The sequence below is a fragment of the Phascolarctos cinereus genome, unplaced genomic scaffold (assembly GCF_003287225.1).
Source record: "Phascolarctos cinereus isolate Bilbo 61053 unplaced genomic scaffold, phaCin_HiC Scaffold_726;HRSCAF=1367, whole genome shotgun sequence".
NCBI lineage: Eukaryota > Metazoa > Chordata > Mammalia > Diprotodontia > Phascolarctidae > Phascolarctos > Phascolarctos cinereus.
This window is the reverse complement of record NW_027556098.1, coordinates 165,715,053-165,732,934: the sequence shown is the minus strand read 5'-3', so window position 1 is coordinate 165,732,934 and position 17,882 is coordinate 165,715,053. Positions and strand designations below refer to the sequence as shown.

Here is a 17,882-nt window from a genome sequence, read left to right as displayed (position 1 = left end):
GGTTATTACCCATAAGTGATATAGCATTCAAACCTGTTATCTTTGTGCCCTTTAGACAAGTCTCTTAACTTCCTTGGGCCTCAGTTTCTTCATCTGTAAAGTTAGAGAGTGGGACTAGATACCTTCTGAGGTCCCTTCCAGCTGATACCTTGCAAAAGGATTTAAGATTGATCTGATCTTAATCTTAGTCTGATCTTCATCTTAAGTGTTGTCTCAGCTTTTAAAAATAGTACACAAAGGACTAAATCGTTCCTGGAAGTCACTAGAAGCCATTATAAAATTCATATCAATTAGCATTCAATTATATCTTTACAATGTTTTCCAGTGGTTTTGATATCCTCTTCCTGGATATAGTTTTTTTTTTCTAAAGTAGTTGTTAATTTTAGGGTTTCAAAATTAAACAGTTATATGTGACATACAAAAGGAATTCATGGAATTAGCATCCAGTTATTATTCTAATTTATCAGTGACTTACCTGACATACATGAATGGACTTTTGGTTGAAATGCAGAGTACTCCCTCCACCAAGGAAGATGAAAAGCCCATCATGCTGGAGATGCTTCCGTCATTAAGAAAAAAGTCTTGGTGTCATCCATATAATTACACATTTGGCATCCTTCATTTTTGCTACATTACAAGCTTACTTCCTTTTCTGGCCATACATGTCCTTGAAAGTGTCTTTTAAATATCACATTTGGTAATGTTAAATCTGACTTCTATCCAAAGTGTTTTTACTTGTGTTTGGAATTACTTGTCATTTTGATACTTTTGAGATGGTGTTATTTCATGATTCACAGCCATGCATTATTACCAAGATAATATTAGCATTAAAAACATGGTACTTTGTGACACTTAGAAGTTTGGGGTCATAGTGCAGTTTCCCAAATGTATTGCAAAACTACTTCTTCCTCCTCCTTAAATCTAGGTCCAACTTTTTGTCCATCTGTACCACCTAACCACAATGTTTATATTGGCTGAATAATTGATGGAGTTATCAGAGCTCTATTTCATAGTATAGATAACATATGGCAAGTTTTTTGAGGGTAGGGACTGTCTCACTTTTATACTTGTATCTTTAGTGCTTAGCATAAAAGACCCACTTAATTAGTGCTTATTGCTTAATTGATTGACTTTATTTATACAGTATGGATGGTTGGAATGATCCCTTTTGCATTCCTATGGATTTCACTAAAAATTCATAGAGGTGTCTGGCTTAGTGAAATTAGTAAGATTCTACCTGGTCTTCAGTTATCCTCTGCCACAATGTTTTGAAAATGAGCTTGTACGAGAAACTGGCATTACTTTAAGCTGCTATATCTATCTTCTGACAATCCAAGTGAAATGGATGCATATTTACAAAAATATAAATTGCCCAGATTAATAGAAGAGGAAATAAAATACTCAGATTTCAGGAAAAGAAATTGAATAAGCCATCAATAAGCTCCCTAATAAAAAACTCCAGGGCCAGATGGATTTATAAACGAATTCTACCAAAAATTTAAAGAACAATTAATTCCAATACTATCTAAACTATTTGGAAAAATAGTTGAAGGAGTTTTACCAAATTCCTTTTATGACACAAATATGATGCTGATGACTAAACCAGGAAGAGCCAAAGCAGAGAAAGAAACTTATAGACCAATTTCCCTAATGAATATTGATGCAAAAATTTTAAATAAAATATTAGCAAGAGATTACAGCAATTTATCATGAGGATAATACACTATGACCAGGTGAGATTCATACAGGAATGAATTCATACAGGAATGAATACATACAGGAAAGTTTCTAATATGGTTAGTTCAATATTAGGAAAACTAAGAGCATAATTGACCACAGCAATAATAAAAACCAACAGAAATCATATGATTATCTCAATAGACGCAGAAAAAGCTTTTGTCAAAATACAGCACCCATTCCTATTAAAAGCACTACAGAACATATGAATAAGTGGAACTTCCCTTAAAATGATAAGTAGTATCTATCTAAAACCATAAGCAAATATTATCTATAATTGAGATAATTTAGAAGGCCTTCCCAATTAGATCAGGGGTGAAATAAGGATGCTTATTATTGCAACTATTATTCAATATTGTACTTTAAGCAATAAGAGAAGAAAAAGAAATTGAAGGAATTAAAACAGGCAATGATCACTCTTTGCAGATGATATGATGGTATACTTAGAGAATCCTAGAGAATCAACTAAAAAATTGCTTGAAATAACGAACAACTTTAGCAAAGTTGCAGGATATAAAATAAACCCACATAAATCATTAGCATTTCTATATATTACCAACAAAGTTTAGCAAGAAGAGATAGAAGGAGAAATTCCATTTAAAATAACTGTAGCAATATAAAATATTTGGGAGTGTACTTACCAAGACAAACTCAGAAACTATATGAACACAATTACAAAACACTTTTCACACAAATAAAGTCAGATCTAAACAATTGCTCATGCATATGCTGAGCTAATATAATAAAAATGACAATTCTACCTATATTAATTTACTTATTCAGTGCCATGCCAATCACACTACCAAAAATTATTTTATAGGGCTAGAAAAAATAACAACAAAATTCATCTGGAACAACAAAAGGTCAAGAATATCAAGGGGATTATTGAAAAAAAATGCAAAGGAAGGTAGCCTAGATGTACCAGATCTAAAACTATATTATAAAGCATCAATCATAAAAACTATTTGGCACTGGCTAAGAGATAGAGTGGTGGATAAGTGGAATAGTTTATGTACAGAAGACACAGTAGTAAATGACTATAGTAATCCACTGTTTGTTAAACCCATATATTCCAGCTTCTGGGAAAAGAACTCACTATTTGATAAAAATTGCTGGGGAAACTAGAAAATAGTATGGGAGAAACTAGGCATAGACCAACATCTCACACTATCTACCAAGATAAGGTCAAAATACATACGTGATTCAGACATAAAGGGTGATACTATAAACAAATTAGGAGAGCAAGGAATAGTTTACCTGTCTTATCTATGGAGAAGGGAAGAATTTATGACCAAACAAGAGATAGAGACATAATGAACATTATGAAATGCAAAATTGATAATTTTTATTACATCAAATTAAAAAGGTTTTGCACAAGCAAAACCAATGTAACAAGATTAGAAGGTAAGCAGAAAGTCAGGAAACAATTTTTGCAGCAAGTGTTTCTGATAAAGGCCTCATTGCTCAAATATATAGAGAACTGAGTCAAATTTATAAGAATACAAGTCATTCTGCAATTGATAAATGGTCAAAGGATATAAACAGGCAGTTTTCAGGTGAAGAAATTAAAGCTATCTGTAGGCATATGCAAAAATGCTCTAAATTACTATTGGTTAGAGAAATGCAAATCTAAACAACTCTGAGGTTCCACCTCACACCTATGAGATTGGTTAATTTGACAGAAAAGGAAAATGATAAATGTTGGAGAAGATGTGGGAAAATTGGGACACTAATGCATTGTTGGTAGAGTTGTGAACTGATACAACCATTCTGGAGAATAATTTGGAACCAGGACCAAAGGGCAATCAAACTGTGTATATATTCTTTGATCCAGCAACACCACTACTAAATCTATATCCCAAAGAGATCATAAAAATGAAAAAAGACCTACATATACAAAAAATATTTATAGCAGCTCTTTCTGTGGTGGCAAAGAATTGGAAATTGATGAGATGCCCATTAATTAGGGAATGGCTGAAGAAGTTGTGGTGTATGAATGTAATGGACACTATTGTGCTATAAGAAATGATGACAAGGATGATTTCAGAAGAAAAAAAAATCTGGAAAGATTTATATGAACTGATGCTGATTAAAATGAGCAGAACCAGAAGAACATTGGATACAGTTAACAACAGCATTGTGTGATGATCAACTATGATAGACTTAGCTCTTCTCAGCAATACAATAATCCAAGACAGTTCCAAAAAACTCATGATAGAAAATACTCTCCACATCCAGAGAAAAAACTATGGAGTCTGAATACAGATCGAAGCACTATTTTCACTTATTGGGTTTTTTTTGTGGCTTTTTCCTTTTGTTCTGTTTCTTCCTTCACAACCTGACTAATGTGAAAATATGTTTATATGATGACACATATGTAATCTAAGTCAGATTGCTTGCTGTCTTACAGAGGGGGATAGGAAGGAAGGAGGGAGAAAAACATTTGGGACTCAAAAATCGTATAAAAATGAATGTTGAAAACTATCTTTACATGTAATTTGAAAAAATAAAATACTATTTAAAATAAAAAAAATATCTATTTTCTGGATTGGTTGGACACTTTTCCTGGATCTTTGAAACTCCTCCCTGGGGGGCAACTGTTTTTCAGCACTTAAACTCCTGTAACTTATGTTGTTAGTCTCAGTCCAATTATTTAACTTTGGTCCATTTCCTTTTTTTGGGGGGGGGTTCTACCGTTTATTTAAATGCATTGGGTTGGAATAATTGTCCAAAACATTTTTTTTCATTTTTAAAGTTTCTAATATGGTATTTACTTTGATCTCTAACAAGACAATGATCTGATTCTTAAAAAAAAAAGCACTCTGTAACCAGCATGCTAAAATGTTGTCAATTATACATTTTATATTATTAGGCAGTGTGGCGTAATAGACAGAGAGCTCACCTTGGTGTCAGAAAGACCTGGGTTTAAGTTCTGCCTCTTACATATATTGGTTATGTGATGCTAGAAAATTGGCTTGATCTCTCAGTGCTCTAGATAACTTTGCAACACTAGAAATTGTAGATAAGATGCTAACTCTCACTGATAGGGAGTTTCCTCCTCTAAAAACTTCCCATATCAATGAAATCATAGGTACATTCTCTAAGTGACATCTACATCCAGTACCTTCTGATTCTCTCCTTGAACACATAATGATTCACCAGTACATGTACAAGTTTTTGCTCTCTTTCATAAATTAAAACAGTTAATAAAGAGGCAGCATGAAATTGTAGAATGAAGGATAGACTTGGATTCAGGACGGCTTGGGTTTGAGCCCCACCTTGGCAAAAAAAAATCACCTAACCTTTTGAAGTCTCAGTTTCCACATTTGTAAAATGGGGATGAAAATAGTCCCCATCTCACAGGATTTTTATGTAGAATAAATGTAATAATGTATGTAAAGCAATTTCTAAACCTTAAATACTACATAAAGGTGAACTATTTTATTTTCATTACTTCTGTAGGTTTTTTTTTCATTTCTTCTCATAGATCACTGGTTATCCAACAAAGACGGCACCTTAAGAGTACTGAACTAAACAATGTTTGTAGGTGGTCTAAAGCTGTGTGATTTAATTCCTTTTGCCCCATTTTGTCACTCCATGCTTGTCATTACAAGGAATTCATTGCATAGGAAATCCATTTAAAATATTTGCCCATTCCAAAGACAACTTTGGCCTCCAAAGACAATAGGTCATCACTGGTTAGCCAGTCTTCTGATGGCAAGCCTCTCTGTCCTTAGCCAAGACCAGCCCTCAGTGAAGAGACACAGGTGGTCCCCTGGCCTGTGACCTAGGCTTTTTAAATTTGATAAAACCTGCCTGAAATTAATGGTATAGACTTTGAAAACCTGAGGTCACCTCCTTGCCACTATGAACTATTGGAGTTGAACTTTTATGGAAGGTTTGACCTATAAGGTGGCTCAAACAGAAGGAAACTTTGGGGATTCAGCTGGTAGAAATGTCAAAAGAGATAATTATTTGTATGTTGTTTCCTCTGTTAGAATGTAAACTCCCTGAGGACAAGAACCATCTTTTTTTGCTTTTCTTCAAGTCCCTAGTGTTTTGCAAGGTCTAATAAATGCTTGCTGCTTTTGCTGAAGGTGACAATAGAGGTACTTTATGCCTCTAAGTAGAGAAATGTGTTCTGGGGGTGTGTGAAGGAAAAACAAAGAAAGATAAAACAATTTGTTCACTTGCTGCACCTATATAACATGTGACAAGAATTGCACATGGACACAAAATAGCTTAAGAAACCTCAAAACATAACATATCAGCAACTGCAAATTGGTACATTGCAAACTGAGTCCAAAACAGATGAGCAAAATCCTCTGCCGTGCAGAGGCTTAATCAGAACTTGGTGGGTTGATCACTTCCTCCTGTGGGTGAGTTTAGAGCTTATGTTTTAAAAGAGAGAAAATAAATTCCACTTTTCCCCTCAGGTAAATAACATAAAAGAGGAAACCAATATTACTTCTTTCTTCATCCCCTTCTTATTTACTATTCACCAAACAGCCTGACTCTTTTCTGAGCTCTGATAACAGTTGGGATTTGAGAGAAGGCAGAAAAGAAATGTGGGAAATAATCCATGTCTGAGAGCTCCTCATGTGAGAGAGACTAAGAGAAGTCACAAGAAAAAAAAAACCTTGAGGGGAAAAAACCAAAACGGTCACTACTAGGATCAGGACATTGTATCAGACTGAAAGGATTTGGGAATGGGATGGGGAGGTAATGGGCTGCAGGAAAATGAAACAAAACCACCTTGGACTGGAAGACATCTTCTTGCTGTGCAATACTTAAGCCATTCAAATAAATACTTATGTATTCCAGGCTTTAAAGAAGGAGAGATATCCAGGAATATTCAGTAGGCCTCTTTGGAAATCTATTTATGTTAACTTTAAGGAAGTTCTTCTTAATTTCTACCCTAAGTCAGCCTTGCCTAAATTTAAGTCCATTTCATTTAGTTATCTTCTGTGAGAATGAGAACAGCTGGTCAGTGTTTCAGATATCTGGAGCCAGATATTAAGTCACCCCTCAGTCATCTTTTCTTTCAACTAAATCATCCCTGTAATTTGTGCTGCTCTTTTCTTAACCCTCTCTGGGTCTCTTTTGTCCTTCAAAAACTGTGAAGGCAAAAAATAGGTTAGAAAATTGTTTTCCTATCCCAGGCCTTGGGCCTTGTATGCCTGTCTGGCCCTCAAGAGTGAAGGGAAGGAGTGGCCAGTACAGTCCAACATCCTACCTCTGGTAACATCTCAGTTACCCTGGAAATGCCTGGCCTCACGACACAGTGATATTGCATCACCTATCATAAAAATGCTGTAGCTGTGGGGTTTTTTCTACCTAACTCCCATTTATAGTTTGAATAATGGCTTTAGCACAAGTCATTTCCAAGGAATTAAGTCCTCTCAGTGAGAGGGTTAAATCCCCAGGAAATGACCTGTAGGTGACCCAATTGCTTTGGCGCTGAGGATGGAATTTCAGATCAATGGTTGAAGCACTTGGATTCTGAAATATAAAACAATCTTTCTCTCTCTCTCTCTCTTTTGTTACCCTAATGGGTATTATCAGATACAAGATCACTATGACATTTGCAGGTTATCATAATAATGCTTGTCTTCAGTCCAAAAAGAAACTATTTTAAAAAGTAAGTGCTTTCTGTTCTTCAAAATGTTTAGTAATCTTTCTAATGTCACAAGTGGCAATTAATTTCTTATGCATGAAAGAGCATTCCCTCACCTAGGCCAAAGTTTTCTAGTGCTGTCTTCTGGTGGCTTTTCCCTTTTTCACTTTATCACTAACACTAACAGAACTTTCACCTTGAGGCCAAAAGAATATCTCCAACTTACATACTGTGTAGATGAAACCTGGGAAAAAGGTAGAAAGGGAAGGTAAGAAAAGAATCTTGTGTTCTCATGAGACATAGCTATGGTCATTTTGGTATCCTTCTAATAGAAATGGCCTCTTCCTTGCTGTTGGAAGCTGGGAGTTAGGGATTAGGACTGAGACAAAGATCTGTGGAGCCTCAACCTGAATACGTGTTTCTGGGGCTCTGGCACTATAATGCTGTAATCACACACATCTGGGTCAGGATGTTGAATTTGCTGAAACTAAATGATGAGTCCAAGAGGGGCAAGTGATCTCCCTTCTGTTAATAATAGGGTCTGAAAAATAGAGTATTGTTGTGCCAAATGACTAAGGACTTGACAAAGAAAAGTATCAAATGAAGTTATCACCCTCCTTCTGGTTAACCAAGTTTATAACCTTAGAACCATCCCTAACTCCTTTCTTTCTCTTACCATTCATATTTCATCAGTTCTAAAGTCACCTCGATTCTACCTCTGCATCATAAATTAAATCTCTCCTCTTCTTTCCACTCAAATGGCCGCCACTCTAGCTCAGGCCCTCATCCTGTCTCACTGGGTCTATTGCCACGTAGCTTCCTAATTGTGATCCTGGCCTAGACTCTTTTCCCTCTCCAATCCATGTTCCACATTGCTGCATGCAGAAATTCCTAAAGTACAGGTCTTATAACATGTAATTCTCTTCTCAAGATGTTCCACTGGTTCCCTATTGCCTTTAGGATTAAATACACATTCCTCAGCCTCATTTTAGAGCTTTTCTCAGTCTGGTTCTGGCCTACTTTTATAGGCTGACTCTATATTACTCCTTCTTGCAGTCTACATTGTAACCCAATTGTTTGCTATTCCTCATACATGGGGGGCATTCATTTTCTCTATCTGAGCCTTTGCCTAAGCTGTCCCCCATAGCTGGATCATACTTACATATTACTCTGGTGTACATATTGTTTCTCCTCATTAAAACAGAAGCTCCTTGAGGACAGGAGTTAATTTATTTTTGTCTTTGTGCCGTCGTATTACCAGTACAGTACCCGGCAAGTAGTAGGTATTTCATAAGTGCTTACTGAACAATGAATGGAAGTGGAACAAGGATGGGCAATTTTTTTTTTAGCTTCATAATACCCAAGCAAAAAGCTATTGGAATTGGTTTCAAAGTTAGACCAAGAATATGCATATTAGGAAACATCTGTCTGCTTGTTAATAGACTTGGATTATCATTGTTAGTATATGTATCTCCACCAGCCTTTCTTCTTGGTCATTGATAGGTGAGGACTACTTCTATTTGTTTCTGTTTCTTTCTGTATCTCCTTTCTCACAGAGTGGCTCTTTCAACTGAACTCCCTGCAGGTGGCAGCTTCCATAGCCAATGGCAATCAGTTACAGCAGAATGCTGCCCACATCAACCCTGACCTATACCAACTCTAGCCATATGCTTTTCTGGCGAAAACAATCAGGCATACACATGAGTGGAGGGCTGCTACAGAATGGTGCTATTTCCCATGTCAAACCAAAAGTTGTGTGTGCTCTTGTCTGGTTATGATCATCTCCCTCCTGCAACTGGAGAGGTGGGGAGTGAATGGATTAAATACTCCACTTGGAAGACGTGCTAAGAGAAGTTTAAATGGTATTTGTCACAGTGGGTTAGGACACAGATACAACCAGGGTTGGTATTTTTTTACTTAAAGATATTGGAAATTGAGTGGCTCCCTTAAGTTTTTACTGGCCGATAGTAGTCACAGTCCCATCACATATTTGTCCCTTTTGTGCTCATTCTCCACCACCTCCCTCCACTGGTCCAATTTCTTTTTGGAACATCTGACCCAGAGACATACTTAAATGTTCAGGTATATTCCAGTTTTTGTATAACCAGAGATTTGTAGGCCTTTTGTGTGCATGTTAAAGAAACTATGAGAACTTGGGAACTGTAAAACCCGACTCTTCATTACTCTTCCCATTACATGGGAGTGGTTGAAATAAAAAGCCAGGAAATGGGAAAAGAATGTTGCCCTCACTCTGAAAAACCCAATGATGATCATTGTTCCTGCCCTTAAAAAAGAAAAGAAAAAAGAAAGAAAGAAAACTCTGTAATTGTAAGCAGCAAGAGGAGAGAGACCTTGAGAGAATCACCTCTGCTTTATTACCCTTGACATCAGTTTTCTGGGACCTTGCATGAATATGAAGATTTTTGCGAAATGAAAACTGAATGAAAGTGCACATTGACGAGTCTGCTGTCCAATGTGGGCTCACCAAATTCCCATTTCCCATTAATAGGAGCTCTGCACAGACAGTCATCAAAGACCAGACCTCCTAAGTCGAGCTTTTTTTTTTTTCTTGGAGATTTTTCTCGATTGGACTTTAATTAAGCTCCTGCTAGGCTTGCAAGCTTTTTTCCCCCTTAAAAAAATGAGCCTGCTTGCCAGGCAACTTTTTCCAAGCTGTCACAATTCTCATAAGTGTACCCTAAGATATTAAATTTAGAGATGTGTTGGTTGCTTGCTTCTCAGAGCATCCATGGGAGAAGTTTCCTTACATTCAGAAAAAATATACAATATTACTTAAAAAAGTGGTTCTTTCTAAAAAAGAAAAAAAAGTAACCCATAATTACTGAGAAAAAAAAAAGCTTTGCATGTTAGTCCATATGATACCCATTGGGCAGAAAGAGATGCAACTTCTCTGTGACATGTCACTAATTTAACACACGAGAAGAAGCTTTGTCATTAAAAATATAACATTCACATTGTCTGCAGGTCAATCACAGCTGGCTAGTTACAAGTGTTGGTGGGGAAGGGTTAGAAAAAGAGTGGAGAATGTGCTGCCTCAGTTGGTAATTTAACAAATCTTTGATGAAATGTCATAACTAATTGACCTGGACAAAATACACACATTTTTAAAGAGCCTTTTGTACTCATTGGAATCCTGAAAACAGACTAGATAGAGGCGAGGAATATAAAGGGTGACTCATTTAAATCAGTCTCCATGGAAAGCTGTTTGTTTTCATTTCATAAGGCCTGTTTTAAATAAATGGGCCAATCTAGACTGGATACATTTGTTTTTTTTTAAACTCAGACAGTAATGCAAAGCCTGAAATAAAAAGCAACCAAATACCACAACAACTGAAATGGAAGGTAGAGAGTGCTGGGAATGTGTCTGCTCTTTGATTATTATCACTACTATTATTATTTAAACAGACAGGTTATTTCACTAACTGCTCCTGAATGTGAGGTACTTACTTATTGCCTCCACAAACTGTTCAAAGAAGCAGTATGGGAAGAGCGGCTCAGGCAGCTCCCGGAAAAACATCTTCAGTGCTCCGGTGACAACGTGGATGTCCTCCCACTGGCTGTCGTCCAAATTCAGCTTCTCTTCTGGGAAAACACGAGGAGAAATGGAACAACTGGTTTTAATGAAACAATTACAAGACACTAATTATTATGTTAATGTTTGCCTACTATCATCAGCAACCGTTAACAGCCTTCTGCACCTAGAGGTTTGGTGCTGTGCATGTTTTTTTTTCCTTTCCGTAGGAAGGGAACATTTTCAATGGAATACCATCTGTAGGAATGCAGCTAACAAAAAAACAAGAGACACAAAGAGACAGTGCCATTGACACAGTATGTCAGATACATTTATTCCCATAATGCATCAGTATGAAAATTAGCATCACAGCTCAACATGATTCAAAGCTATTTGGTTTTGAGGCCGAGGGGCTAAGAGTTGCCAATGATGGCCGGCTCAAGGGACCGGCCTAAAGGCCTTGCTGAGCCAACAGGAGACATATGCTAAACATGGCAATAGAAAATGAGTTATTGCTTTACATGTGTTAGCCTTGCTATGTACAAGGGAATAATGGGTAACACTTTTCTCCTTTTTTTTGCCTGAACGTAATGTCAGCAAGGAATAGAGTACTGTGAGAGAAAGGACATTAATTCCTTCTTACTGCTTCAAAAATATTTTGTTTAGTTTTCATCTCAGGAAAGAAGATTTGCCCAGCAACAATATTAGACAGACCCCTGTTGGCCTATGCAGGCTATGCAAAGCTGTCAAAAATGATAACAGTAAAGACAAACCACAAGCGCTTACCAACTCCTTTTAGAAACGACAAAATGTTTGCTTGTGAAGCTTGAGTGAATTGAGAAATTTAAATATTAAAGAAACAAAATGCCAAGATGAAGATTTTAATAGAAATAAAGCTGTGCTGGAGAGTTATTTTTTTTTCTTCCTTTTCCTCCTTATTGTAAAGGTGAAGAAGGGTTCTTATCCAAGGGGATCTGTGGGAATTCACAGGGCCTGATACTACAGATTTATGATGACAAGGAGCAACCCAGGTGATACTGCTACTCAAAAACCATTGTATTTCTCCTTGGGCAATTTTGAAGCAGGTCTTTTATTTTGTGTATAGCAAAACTAACAGCAACCATTTCATGAGGCCCAAGGTTCACCTACAACAGAATAACCTGGACATGTATTTACCACATCTTAGAGGAACTGGAATTATTATTATTATTATTATTATTATTTTAAAGAACAGGTTGTTTTAACTCACATTCATTTGGTTCTGATATTACCTTCTGACATCAGCCTTATGATTGCATTTAGTGGTTGTGATTTGAAAGAAATAAAAGGACACAAACACTGTGAGCATCCTCAATAGTTTTTCTTTGTGTGTGAATGGGTTTTTTTTTAGGGGGGGAAGGTAGGGGACAGGCTGAGACTCAAATCAAGATTGTTTGTATTCCTTTTCAAACATGAGTGTAAGCTATCTGGAAATGGTTTTCAAATGAAATATATATATATATATATGTGTGTGTGTGTGTGTATACATATATATATATACATATGTATATATACACATACATATATGTATATGTAAAATCATCCATGCCATTGATAGGAAGTTACAATCTCTGTCTAACAGGATGTAGCAGAGAGAGAAAACAAAGGTGAATCTGTTTATTTTATTGAGGTTACCCCCCTTCACTTTTTATTCTTACCTTTCTGGCAAAACAATGATTTTGTTCATAACTAAATAAGCAGAGGAGACCTTCTTTCCACCCTGTGATCATTTTTGATTGATAGCATTTCAACAATTAGTCTTTTATTTGGCTACACACTATTGAAATAGATCGACAGCATCTTAGCAGGCCAGCTTTAAACAGTCAACTGTTAACAATAGCATCAAAAAGAGAGACCTGATGGGGTTTACTGTCACTTTAAAGAACGGGGTTTTCACATTGTTGAAATCTGTCAGATATTTTGAAATGTCCCTCTCACTATGGTGCCACACCCCCTGCGTGCCCTTATAATAAAATTGGTTTTACTCCTGATTAAATCATTTTCTCCCTACCCACTACCATACTTCTCATAATGGACCTGTGTGCTCTACAGCTGGTGTTCTTCCCATGGTACCAATTCTTACTTTATCTTTTAAGCACTTTGCTGCTAAGATCTCATGCAGAGTGCTTATGTTTTGTTAAGAGCTTCATTCTTAGAGAAATAGCTTAACACATGTTCTAAAAATGTTGTACAACTTATTGCTTAAAACACATTTAGAAAATGTATAAGTACTGTAGCTTTGGCACCGAACTTTAAGTGGAAACCTTAAACACACACAGACACACACACAACTCTGTCTCTACCACACGTTTGTCTGAAATATCTTAAGCAAAATGCCTCTTCTCTAGATTTCTCTTGAGTCTCATTTGCCCAGATTTTTGTAGTCTAGAGGATGCCAAAGAAATGTTAAGAAGGTATCTTTTTATAAGAAAGAGGTGTCATTCTACCCTAAGCAACAAACCAACTTTAAAAATGTTCATTAGGGTGGGCAAATCTCAAGAAAAAAAACACAATCAAGCAAAACCACATGCACACAAAGTCAATTCAAGAATATCATAATGTGGAAACAAATCTTTTCTCTAGCCAAAATAGATGTCACCAACCATTAGAAACATTTTACCCTCGCCTCTATCAGTGTCACATGATGCTATTATAAGAACCTGTCTATGAACTTTGTTGACTCCTGAGAAGCATACTTAATTTCCTATCACTGACTGAAATATTATGCCATCTTCATTAAAAGGCTCAAAGAAACCTAGTGGAAAGAGTGCTAGATTTGTAATCAGAAGACCTAGGTTTGAATCCTGGTTTTAACATTTATTCACCTATATAACCTTGGGCAAATCATTTAATCTTTCTGGTCCTTGGTTTCCTTACTTGTAAAATATTCCTTTCAATTCTAAATCTTTGATTCAATGAACTACAAGAAGTACCTTACACTAAAAATTCCATGTGAATTGCATAGATTTTGAGAGACTATATCTTTCTATGTAGATTAGTAGATACATATGTATACTTACACATAGGCATGTATATATACACTTGTATAATTCACACCATATACATTCACCATTCCAGTGACATTCCATTACTCCAGTGGTTAAGATTGTATGATGTTGATTTTTTTTAATGGTTTATTCATGTACATGAGTACATTCACTTTTCTATGTAGGATTTGATTCTGAAAAAGTGAAATTTCTTTCATAAATCTCCTACAATAGGCTTCGTTTTAGGGGACAATTTACCTGTGATTCCATGCTGGCTATTAGCCCTGAAAGGTGAGATTCTTTATACACCATTATGATTACACTATAACTGGTGAGCTAACTAGCCATGTTTGTCAGACTCAGAATGGACTATGTTGCATTTATCTTTATACTTGCGACATGCAAAGGATCAGAGTTTTAGAACTGGAAGGAAGATTAGTAATCAACTAGTCCAATCTGCTCATGAGGAACCCGAGGCCCAACTGAGGCCCTAAACTGAGATAATGATGATGATGATGATCATTATCATAATAATAATAACAATAATGACAAGAACTAGCATTTATATAGCATTTACTATGTTTCAGGGACTGTGCTATAAGTTCTTTACAAATATTATCTCATTTGATCCTCACAACAACCCCATGAGGTAGGTGCTATTATTACCCCCATTTTACAGTTGAAGAAGCTGAAGCAGGTGGAGGTTTAGCAACTTGCCCAGAGTCATTCAGCCAGTAAGTATGCCTATTGGACATCCAATTTGAGGTGTCTACAAAGCAATGGATGATGTGAGACTGAAGCTCAGGAGAAAGACTGTAAAGGCTGAATAAGAAGATATGGGAAACTGTTTGTGTAGAAATGTTAACTGAGCTCATGGGAGCTGATGAGCTCACCAAGTGAGATAATTTGGAGGTGGGGAAAAGAAGGCCCAGGACAGAGCCCCGAATATCACCCACAGTCAATGGGCCTGACCAGGTTGAAGATCCAGCAAAGGAGATGACTGAGAATGAGGAGAGCTGAGAAAGAGCAGTCACAACAATCCAGAGGAGGAGAGCTTGCAGGAAAACTTGATCAGTGGTCTCAAGCACTGCAGAAGATTCCAAAATGAGGACTATGAGTGTTCCACTAGATATGGCAATGAAAAGATTACGGGTAATTTGGGAAAGAGCAATTTCAGTTGAATGATATAATCAGAATCCAGAGAGAGGAGCATTTAGGAGGGAGTGAGAGGCCATTTCTCAACTAGAATAATTTAGCTTATAAAATCTCCCTGAGGACAAAGACCATGCCTAATATGGGACCATGCCATAGGGGATGGATATACCCCGGACCAGAGGGCAGGAGAATGAGCTCCTAGTTCTGGCTCACTGATAATAATACATCATGCACCTTTTCTCTTGCTGGGCCTTCATTTTCTCACATGTAGGTTGATCTTGATAATTTTCAAGGGTCCCAAATGCCTCTGGCATTTAAAGATTTTTATTATATTTTAAAATTCACAACCAGTGTGATGGCCTCAATAAACACTTGTTGATTGACTTTCATATGGGTACAAGGAACGCAATTCCATCTTGAAACTGCCTTAACGTCACTGTTAGAGGGAATGATTTTTCTTATTCTGAAGCATTTATCAAAAGCGCCTACCCATAGCTTCTGACAGGTATCACACAGAGGTAGCTCTGTAGATATCATCTCTAGTTGGCAGAAAATCGACAGGAAAGTGGGGAACAAGGTAAGTCAATATATATATAAGATCTTACTTTTGTTGTTGCTCAGTTTAGTTGTGTCTGACTCTTAGTGACCTCATTTGGGGTTTTCTTGGCAAAGATGCTGAGATGGTTTATCATTTCCTTCTCCAGCTCATTTTACAGATGAGGAAACTGAGACAAACAGGGTTAAGGTACTTGCCTAGGGTCACATAGCTAGCAATTGTCTGGGGCCAGATTTGAACTCAGGTCTTCCTGACTCCAGGCCCAGCATTCTATCCACTGAGCCACTTAGCTGTCTCAAGATCTTGCTACTGACTAGCCCAGGAGTGGGGCTTGAGGCCACATGCAGGTTAAAAGGGCCATGCTTGAGGACCTAGAGGGCCACATGTGGCCTCAAGGCCACAGATTCCCCATTCCTGGACTAGCCTCACTTTTTTGAATTGCTTACATTTTTATAGCTCTTCAGTGTTTACAAAATGCTTTACTACACAACAATCCTGTGAAGTTGCTCCCACAAGGATTATTATTCTGATTTTCCACCTGAAAGAAGTTCACAGAGTTGAAACTACTTATCTAAGGTCACCTAGACAGTAAAGTGGGAGATACAATCTATGTCTAATATTCTTCATACTATAGCTTGCTTCTATAAATAGTTTCCAATCTGTTTGACCCCTAAAGAGCCGATGTTGTTAACTCCAAACCCCTTTGGAAATTGGCAGCAAGAATCAGGGAAAGGATCAGAGACAGATAACATTGGAAGATAAAAGGGAGGAAAGTGAAAGTGTAGGGGAAATGGGATCAGTCTAGGAACTGGGAAAGGTAGATTCTAGTGCCAGTGCTGGTGTCCTTGAGCAAATAACCAGCTTCTCTGTGTTACAGTTTCTTCATCAAAGAAATAGGGATGATAATGCTCGCCTTGCCAATTTTACAGGACTATTATGGAAGTAAAATAGATAATATATATAGAAAACCCAAGGAAAACCTAAAAGACAAATGAAATACAGGGTGTCTCCAAAGTCTTAGTGAAGTTTTAGCCTTTAATGGCTTAAGTTGTTTTTAATGGCTAAAGGACTTATCCATGATCAAACAGTTGGCAAGTGTCGAACATAGGATCTGAATACAGATCTCTTTTCTCTGAGTTCAGCATCATATCACTATACCATATCTCAAGTCAACAACCTCTGATAGTTATTTCATGGAGTGGCTATTTTATTGTTATATAAATGTTATTAATCACATTATTATTAATATAATTATAATTAATTTTATAATTATTATAGTATTATTATTATTATTAAGTATGATATTATTATATTATTATGGAGTAGAGGTATTTTAAAGTGTGCTAGATTTTGAGTATGAGTAGGACCCAGGCTTCAGACCTAGGCTCTAATATTCTTTTGTTGACCTTGGCTATCACTTTAATTGTCTGGGCCTTTCTTCTCATCTGTAAAATGAGAAGATTGGACTAGATAATGTCTGAGATTCCTCTAAACATTGTCTCTGACAGCTAGATGGTAGAATGGATAGGATACTAGGTCTCAGAAGTCAGGAAGTCTCCAGTTCAAATCCATCCTCAGAAACTTAGTAGCTGTGTAACCCTGGGCAAGTTGATGTCTTAATGTCTGTTTTGCTTAGTTTTCTCAACTGGGCCTCCTTCCCCGGGTTGTGGTGAGGATCAGATATGTTGTTTGTCCTTCGTTCTCAAAAAGGACCAATGACACAGGAGAGTATGTCTTGACTTGCAAGTGAATTGGATTTAAGTGAGGCAGAGCTGTGCAAAGTCATCAACCTCACACTCTCCTCTGGTCACTCACAATCCAGTGGAAAGACATACATAGGAAGACTGGAGATGGCCCAGATGCAGGGGAAGACTATAGCCCTTTAAAGTTAAGGTCTTTCCCAGGTCTCAGTTTGTCTGAGGCAACACCCATTCACTGATTTAAGGCTAGGTAAGAATTGAGGCAAAAGAGGGCCTATTTTGCCTACTCAAAAGAATCAGTCTGAGAGAGGAAGACCTTACGGGTTTCTGACCTCAACAGACACAACAGCTATTTACACTCAGAACTAACAAAACCCAAACAAGGAGCAAGTGAGGCTTGGGCTGGGACCTATTATTAGTCAATCAGTGAGAGCCAGAGTGATTTGCACTTAAAGGCATAGTCAAGTAGATCCATTTGAATCCCAATGGGCTTTATCAAAGCCTGGTTTTCAAGAGCTCTGTTTCAAGAGATCATAAATGGAACTACATGCCACAAAAG

At 37.0% G+C, this 17,882-nt stretch overlaps 1 protein-coding gene across 7 annotated transcripts in view; it reads right to left on the bottom strand.

Annotated features, from left to right (window-relative positions):
* Positions 1 to 17,882, bottom strand: part of ARHGAP15 (Rho GTPase activating protein 15) — an 826,255-nt gene that overhangs the window by 146,970 nt on the left and 661,403 nt on the right. For all 7 annotated transcript variants that reach the window (XM_020984726.2, XM_020984729.2, XM_020984730.2 and 4 more), the window contains one exon: positions 10,823 to 10,957. In XM_020984726.2, the coding sequence (XP_020840385.1) occupies positions 10,823 to 10,957 (135 nt within the window). Of the gene's footprint in view, positions 1 to 10,822; positions 10,958 to 17,882 lie in introns of those variants that run through there.